This window comes from Arachis ipaensis, chromosome B04, assembly GCF_000816755.2.
Source record: "Arachis ipaensis cultivar K30076 chromosome B04, Araip1.1, whole genome shotgun sequence".
Classification (NCBI taxonomy): Eukaryota; Viridiplantae; Streptophyta; class Magnoliopsida; order Fabales; family Fabaceae; genus Arachis; species Arachis ipaensis.
Window position 1 is genome coordinate 1,094,631 of NC_029788.2, and position 8,704 is coordinate 1,103,334.

Genomic DNA, 8,704 nt, shown 5'->3' on the forward strand with positions numbered 1-8,704 from the left:
CGGAATAAGCTTCATAATCTGAAACACACTTTGTGTCTTCTGGATCAATATTTACATAATTACCACCACAATGTTCTTTTATCGACTGTATTTAAGAAAAAAAAGGAAAGAAACGTGATGAAGCCACAAAATCAGCAAATAAAGAAGTCATGAATTTAACGATAACGTTAAAAAGACAAAAAAAAATTATAACTTATTTTATTTAATATTTATAATTATTATAACAATTATAAATATTAAAAACGATAAATTGTGATTATTTTTTATTAATATATTTTGGTTATCAAATATTTGGGTGAATTTTAAATTACCTGATAGAGTGATTCTGGTATGAGAGACATCTGGTATGCATACAACACTTTCGTGTTCTCGCTCTCATATGCGTCCACCCCTGGGCTTGCAATCACATAACCCTGGTAAATTTTGTTGGACCAAAATCAAAATAAAAACTTATGAAAACTAAAATAAAAAAAAGAAAGACCAAAAGTGTATTTAAGTAAAAAATCAGAGTGAATATCTCATTTGATTCCTGACAATTATCTCGAAAGGATAACGAAATTTTTAAGAAAAAAAACATCCAATCTGGCTCTGATATATTTTTTTGGGATTGATTAACTCTTGTGCCAAAAAAACAATATTGATTTTTTTTTGTACAGGGGCCTCGTTGTCCTTTCGAGGTAATTGTCAGGAGCCGAATTAGAATTTTTTTTTGTCAAGGACCTCGTTGTCTTTTGAGGTAATTGTCAGGGGCTATTTTGAGTTTTTCTCAAAAAATTATATATACAGCTTTGAGTGAAAAATCTAGACAAAGAGTAAATTTTTTTACCAAAGATAAGAAACTCAAGCCCACAACTTCTTAATTGAATATGGAAAAATTATGCCATTTGAGGTATAACTCATTGGCAGACAAAGAATAAAATTAAATATGAAAAATGTGTTGAATTTATTGGAATATTGTACTTTGATATTAATGCGTGGTACACGACCTGCTACGTAACCTGCGAATTCAGAAAAATTGAAAAAATCAAACCGAGTTTCGGACCAAATTTATGCAATCAAATAAATTAAAATAGCTGCTCAAAATTTAGCATCCACCCTATTTACCATCATATAATTTTTGAACGAGAGGAGCAGTAGGATATCCTGAATACGAGCCACCACCAACGTAAAATGGATTTGAGTTGAACTTTGGATGATCAATAAACCACTGCATTAGAAATTGAAACCTATCATTTTCTACAATGCATCATAATTAAGAGCATGTTTGGAAACAAATGTAAAACAACTTTTTAACCAAAAATATGGATGAAATTTTTTATTTTTTGTTATGGACCAACCCCCTTAGATTGGGCTCGATGTAATAGCCGGCCCAAGAATACTTCACTTAGAGGTATGTTGGTCCATAAAGAACATACTCTGAATCATATAAGGTTTCCGTAAAAAAAAATTTTTGTTTTCTCTCAGAAAAGCCTAGGGATTTCCTGTGTCTCCGTGCGAAAGTGAAGCAGCCATGCATGGTGGCTTCGTCCGAGGAGGGGCCTCCCGTCGACATGACCCAAGGGAGAGAATGCGGAAGGAAGGCGAGATTCTACATAGATCAGGAAAGAAGGTGAGAAAGTCAGAGAAAGGAGATGAATACTCAGGAGACATGGCCAATGTTCCTAGAGTGGAGGAATGGATGGAGGCAGAAGAGACAGAAGACGGTGTGGAAGTGGTGGTGTGCAGCCCACAACCAGTTACAGACGGCCAGCGGCATGGTTTTGGTGCACTGGGAGGAGCCCCATCCTTTGCGACAATTGTGAGGAACGGTAGCGCTACTAAGAGGATTGATGAGGAGGGAAAGAAAGCTAAAGAAAAGGTAACAGAGTCAGACTCGGAGGATGAAGAGAATGAGGTCAGAGTTGAGAAAATAACGGAAGGTATATACAATTTGATTATTGGAGAAGACATGCAGAGAGAACTCAGGAGCCATTGGTGGGACTCTTTGATAGTGAAACTGTTGGGAAGAAAAATCTCCTTGCCTGTTTTGAAACGCATATTAGAAGCAATGTGGGGTAAACAAGGAAGCTTGGATGTGATTGATTTAGGCAATGATTTTTTTTTTGGTTCATTTTTATAACTTTGAGGACCTAGATTTTGCTATTACTGAGGGGCCATGGAAAATCTTTGACCACTATTTAACTATTCGGTTATGGCAGCCAGAATTCAATCCTTTTCTTACTTCCATTGAAAAAATTGCAGCTTGGATCCGCCTTCCTGGTCTAGCTATTGAGTATTACAATAGAAGAATTTTGGAAAAGATAGGAAATATTGTGTGAAGAACTCTGAAAGTGGATGTGAACACTGCTCAGGTAGCAAGGGGCAGATTTGCACGGCTGTGTGTAGAGGTGGAGATGGAGAAACCCTTGATCTCTCAATACCAAATTAACGAGGTTAGTTACAATGTGGAATATGAAGAAATTCATCAGGTTTGTTTTCACTGTGGAAGAATTGGCCATGTAAAATCAGAATGCTCGGAATTGAGGAAGAAGGAGATTGAGCAGAGGAAAAATCTTCAGTCAGCTGTAAGGGAGGAGGAAGAAAGGGACAATAAAGGAATTCCAGAAAATCACAAGGGTAAAGAGGTCATACAAGAATCTGAGGATAATTATGGTCCATGGATGCTGGTACAAAGGACAATGCGTGGCAAGAAACCTGCAAGGGGAGGAGGTGAATGTACAAGTAGTGGTGAAGGTGAAAAAGGAAAGGAAAATGCAATTGTCGAGGGGGAATTCCTTCGAAATTTGCCGTGTTGGTGAATGGGGAATCTAATGTGCAGCAGGGTTATGAAATTGTGGAAGCTTCTATTGCCAATGCCACACCTACAGGTAAAGACAAGAGTAAAATTTTCACACAGCAAAAAAAGAGCCACAATAAGACCCTGTCAGCCACTCCCAAGCCCATTTTTGCTAGCGCTCCAAAAAAACAAGATGGCCCATCTAGTCTGTTAACCTCAAAAAATTCTACTGCTAATGGAAGCCCAATGAATGTTGACCCCAAAAGCCTCCTATCTGACAAAACCCACATGTCCACACAAATCCAACAAAATGCTCAATCTACTCAGTCCAACCAGTGTCACCAACCTGTCCATACAAAGCTTCTTTCTTCCCAAGTTAGCCAAACACAATCCACCCCACAACTCTTTATGAATGAGACCACATGTGCATCGAGAATCAAGTGAATAGACACCAAGAAAATTGGGTTTCTTAAAACTCGATTAGTCCAAACTTCTCCCAAGAAGTTCCTGTCACTGGTGTGGATCCACCTGACCCAAAACCTCCAGACTTCGGGTCAATGGAGACAGAAATATTAATCCAGGCGATGAAAAAATATGAAGAAAAAGAAGAGATGAGAGTTGACCAGATCCAGGAAGGAATCCCTCTAAGGGAGGAGGACATGCAGTGTGTCTAGGGAGCCTTTGTCTTCTTAAGCGGTGATGTTTCCTCTTTTTGTTTCTATTTATTTATGATTTTATTATCATGGAATATTAGAGGAGTGGCCAACAAAGCCACTATAAACACGTTGAAAGAGCTTTGCAGGCAATATAAGCCAGACATTGTGCTTCTGTATGAAACTAAGTGTAGTGGTCAGAAAGCGGAAAATGTTGTTAAAGAGTTGGGTTTTCTTTCTCTCATAGAGAAGAAGCTATGGGTTTTGTTGGGGGAATATGGGCCCTTTGGAAAAATGCCAATTTAGATATTAGTATTGTATGCTCCCACCCACAATTTGTTCAATTGGAAATTATTGACAGTGAAAAAGGTAGATGGTCGCTTTCTGCAGTTTATGCTAGCCCTCAGGAGGATACAAGGAGAATTTTTAAAAATAAAATTTCTGAAATGGATGCTAATATAGTTGGTCCCTGGATGTTGGTAGGGGATTTTAACGAAATAGCGGAGACCACAGAAAAAAAAGGTGGAACTGTTGTAAACAGACATGCTTGTAATCGTTTCAAGAGATGGATCAACGATTGTCAGCTTTTGGATTTGGGATTTGTTGGCTCCAAATTTACGTGAAAAGGGGGAGTCAGAGAAGGCATGGACAGGGTTTTTAAGAGATTAGATAGAGCACTTGCAAATGCACAATGGAGAACTCTCTTCCCATAAGCCTATGTTTCAGTTCTTCCTAGAGTCAACTCCGATCATCATCCCCTGTTGGTTAATTTGAAGCCTTCCCAAACTGATAAAGGTGTTAAACCTTTCAGGTTTGAAGCAATATGGAAAACACACCCAGAGTTTGCTGATTTCATTAATAAGATGTGGGAAAATGCCATCCCGACGCCCCAAGCCTTATGTATGTTGTCTGATGAGCTATAGATATGGAATAAAGAAAAATTTGGCCACATTTTTAAGGAAAAAGGAGATTATTAAATCGAATTGCGGGTATTCAAAAATCTCCCAACTATGGCATAAATTCTTTCTTAGAAAACTTGGAGCAAAGACTGGAAGGAGAACTAGAGGAGATTCTGAATAGAGAAGAAGTCTTTTGGATGCAGAAGTCGAGATAACAGTGGCTGGTTGAAGGAGACAGAAACACCAAGTTTTACCACACAAAAACTCTTGTGAGGCGAAGAAGAAATAAAATTCTCAAACTTAGAATTGCAAATGGTGTTTTGTGTGACAATCAAGATGTTTTAAAAGGCGCTGCTTGCAAATTTTTTATTGATCTGTATAAGGAGGATAACTTTGGGAGGTCCCCTCTTTCTACTAATCTTTCATATTCACCAATGGATGAGGTGCATGGAAGAAATATGTTAAAGTCCTTGACGTATGATGAAATTAAAGGAGCCTTATTTGGCATTGGATCTTTAAAGGCACCTGGGGAAGATGGATTTCCAGCCCTTTTCTTCAAGGAGCATTGGAAAACGGTTGGAAATTCTTTTGTTCAGTTTATTCAAAGCCTATGGAGGGATCCCACTCTGATTCAGGGGTCAACAACACTTTAATAGCTCTCATTCCAAAGAGCAAACAACCGGAATTCCTCACCCAATTCAGACCAATTGCGTTGTGCAATGTGGTGTATAAATGCCTCACAAAAATTTTCGTGGAAAGAATCAAACCTACCCTCCAAGGAAGAATAGCTCCGAACCAATCCAGTTTTATTTCGGGAAGGATAATTCATGATAACATAATTATAGCTAAGGAGATGGTGCACTCCATGAGACGGATGAAAGGAAGAAAGCAATTTATGGCCATCAAGATAGACTTTGAGAAAGCTTATGACCGGCTTAATTGGAGTTTTATTGAAAACTGCTTAATAGAATTCAATATCCCAAATCAGATGTGCAGAATCATTATGTCTTGTGTGAGGTTAGTATCATACAGCCTTCTTTGGAATGGGTGCAAAACAGATCAGTTCAACCCTTCTCGGGGAATTAGGCAAGGGGACCCAATTTCACTCTATCTCTTTGTTATAGCTATGGACAAGCTATCCCATTTAATAGAGGATAGGGTGAGGAATGGTGATTGGTGTCCAATGAAGGCGAAGAGAAATGGTCCTTACATCTCACATCTTCTTTTTGCTGATGATCTTCTTTTATTTGCGGAAGCGAACAGTGCTCAAATGCATATGATTTTGGACACTCTTAGGCTTTTTGGTGAAGCATCAAGGCTCAAAATAAATACCAACAAGACTTCCATCTTTTTTTTCCAGCAAGGTGGAAAATAACATGAGGAGCAGATTGTGTGACATGAGTGACTACAAGGAAGCCAAATGTATTGGAAGATACTTAGGTGCTCTGATCCAAAGCAAGGGAAGAGCCAGAGATAACCATAAGCATGTCCTAGAAAGAGTCAACAGCAAGCTGGGGGGATGAAAAGCTAGCTGCCTATCCTTTGCAGGTAGGTTAACTTTAGCGCAAACGGTGCTGCCTCCAATACTCAATTTCGACATGATGCACTCAAGAATACCCAAAGGAATCATACATGAGGGTGAAAAACTTCAACGAAAATTTATTTGGAAAGAGGGTCAAAATGCTCGTAAAATTCACGCTGTGAGTTGGAACACTCTGTGCAAGCCGAAGTGTGAAGGAGGCCTAGGCTTTCACAAACTCACCCACATGAATGAAGCCTTTATGTGCAAGATTCTTTGGAGATTAATTAATGAACAATATGAGCTCTGGATTGATGTTTTATATAGTAAGTATGGAAGGGGTAAGAACCTTCTCAATGAATTTCCTGTGACAGCAACGAATTCTCTGCTTTGAAAAGATCTGACTAAGTCATGGGAGCAATTTAGACAGCATATAGTGTTCAACGTAGGAAATGGAGAAAGCATAAACTTTTGGGGCGATAAGTGCATGAGAAACTGGCTACCTTTGGAAGAAAGGGCAATTGCATCCTTATGCAATGAAGAAAGAAACTATAGTGGTTAATCATGTGAATAGTGATGGAGATTGGGATCTGGACAGGCTTCGGGTCTTCTTACCTCAAGCAGATCTGAACAAAATTATAGCCATACCAGCCCCAAATAATGTGTTGGAGGCAGACAGAATTTTTTGAGATTTGATACAAGATGGAGACTTCACTGTGGCTAGTGCATATCACGCTATAGCAAATCGACCTGGTGTTGTAGATGTAACATGGAACCTGATTTGGAAATGGTCGAGACCTCAACGAATCAAAATATTTAATTGGTTGGCTGCCCATAAGAGAATTATGATTTCAACTAGGAGGGCAAGACTCTTTGGCTCTCCTCCAGATTGTCATCGGTGTGCGGGTGTTCCCGAGACGATGGAGCATGTGATCCGTGACTGTCCTGCAACGTTTAAGCTTTGGACGCAACTCATTCATCCCTCAAAGTTGTGTTATTTTTTTAGAGCTCCCTTCGATGTCTGGTTTTGTTAGAATTTAGTAGCAGAAATTGGACAAAATAGCCAAATCAAGTGGTTGACAATCTTCATGACAACCACTTGGATAATTTGGAAATGGAGAAACAGAGAAATATTTTCTCCACCATTTAAAAGGCCTCAGAATGCTTCTTTCAATATCCTTTCATATGCCCATGAAATAACCACAGCTTTCAACAAAGCCAGTTTCATGATAGGGAGCACAAGAAGGAGAGTAGAAGCTCAAATAGCTTGGACACCCCCTCCAAGTGGGTGGATAAAACTTAACACAGATGGAGCCTCATTGGGAAATTCAGGACATGCAGGTTGTGGAGGGTTATTTAGAAGCGAAGAGGGAGTTTGGATTGCAGGGTATATGGTCAATCTTGGGTGTTGCTCAGCCTTTCAAGCAGAACTCTGGGCAGTGTTTCATGGCCTTAGAATAGGCTGGCGTTTGGGTTTGAAGAAGATTCTAGTCGAGTTAGACTCCCTAGCAACTTATACAGTGATCAGCTAAGAATGGAAAAGAAGCAAACATCCAGAAAAATTAGTACGACTTATTGGTGCACTGCTAAGACAAGATTGGAATGTTATGCTCAAGTACACCTACTGAGAAGGCAACAGAGTAGCAGATCGTTTGGCCAAGGAGAGTTTGCTTTGTGACTTTGGGCTAATATTTCTTGATTTGCCTCCTTCAAGTATTAGGCAATATTTAGATGAGGACATTAGAGGGGTATCATTACCCCGATTAATTTCTATCTCTGCTGATTAGTTTTGGGTCTTAGGACCCCGACCCTCAACCGAAAAAAAATATCCAGACGAGATCCCACGTATATTTGGCACAGATTTTTTTAGATTTTCCTTCAAAATAATAAAAATATAGGACTTGAGAAAACACGCAAGGTATTTTTTCTAACTCTAGTCTCTATACCTTCTAGGTTATACTAATTTGAGCGTTAGAGTCTATTGTAGGTACACACCACCTTTGTGGAGATGTCGACCGAAAGTAAGAAAATCAGCCGCAACTTCGATCCTACAAATTTATGCTCGACCACTACGAGAGATAATCATAATCCCGTAATATAATATAAATAACAAATCAGGTGGATAATACTCAAAATACGTTCATAACGAAAATGAAATTTCAATACTCAAGATATACATAAGAGGTTATATATAGTTGGTGCAACCGAGATCAACAATCATTTGCTAAGTTTTTAAAGTTTTCGAAACTTGATTACACCTATAGTTTAATTCTAAAAGCACATAGGATCGTTGAAGATACGTGAGTGACAGAGATATTAATCGGCTGAATGCAACGTGGCATGTAGCCTGGATATTAGATTTTAAGGTTGGATTCTATCTCTTTTATATTAAGTAATTAATTAGTTTACATATTTTGATTTACTTCGTTTTAGTTGACATTTTATGATAATTCGATCTAAGGACATGTTAAAATATTGACATGTTAGATTATTTTGATTTAATTAATTAGGATTGTTGGACTTAATTAGTCAGAAGACTATTAGTTAATATAGAATGTTAAAAGATGAATAATTAATTTTTTAAAACTACATTAAGTTCCTTTTTTTTTATCGAATACTTAGGATATTGCTAATTAATATAAATGTTGTTTTATGATTATATTCATAAAATAGATTTTTTAATTAAATTATGAAACTATTTAGAAGATAATTAGTTAGAAGAAAACATTAGAATATGATTAATTGATTTTTAAAATTTACATGAAGTTCTTATTTAACAGAGTACTTAATTATATTAGGATATTATTAATTAATATTAATGTTGTAATTCATAAAAAATAGAATATTTTTTAACGAA

At 37.7% G+C, this 8,704-nt stretch overlaps 1 protein-coding gene across 7 annotated transcripts in view; it reads right to left on the reverse strand.

Annotated features, from left to right (window-relative positions):
* LOC107638340 (serine carboxypeptidase-like 13) overlaps window positions 1-8,704 on the reverse strand; it is a 79,760-nt gene that overhangs the window by 62,923 nt on the left and 8,133 nt on the right. For 5 of the 7 annotated variants that reach the window (XM_021120343.1, XM_021120345.1, XM_021120344.1 and 2 more), the window contains 4 exons: window positions 1,105-1,207; window positions 963-998; window positions 312-418; window positions 1-85 (listed from right to left, as the gene is read on the reverse strand). In XM_021120343.1, the coding sequence (XP_020976002.1) occupies window positions 1-85; window positions 312-418; window positions 963-998; window positions 1,105-1,207 (331 nt within the window). Of the gene's footprint in view, window positions 86-311; window positions 419-960; window positions 999-1,104; window positions 1,208-8,704 lie in introns of all 7 variants that reach the window. The other 2 variants (XM_021120341.1, XM_016341571.2) reach the window with 2 other exon arrangements.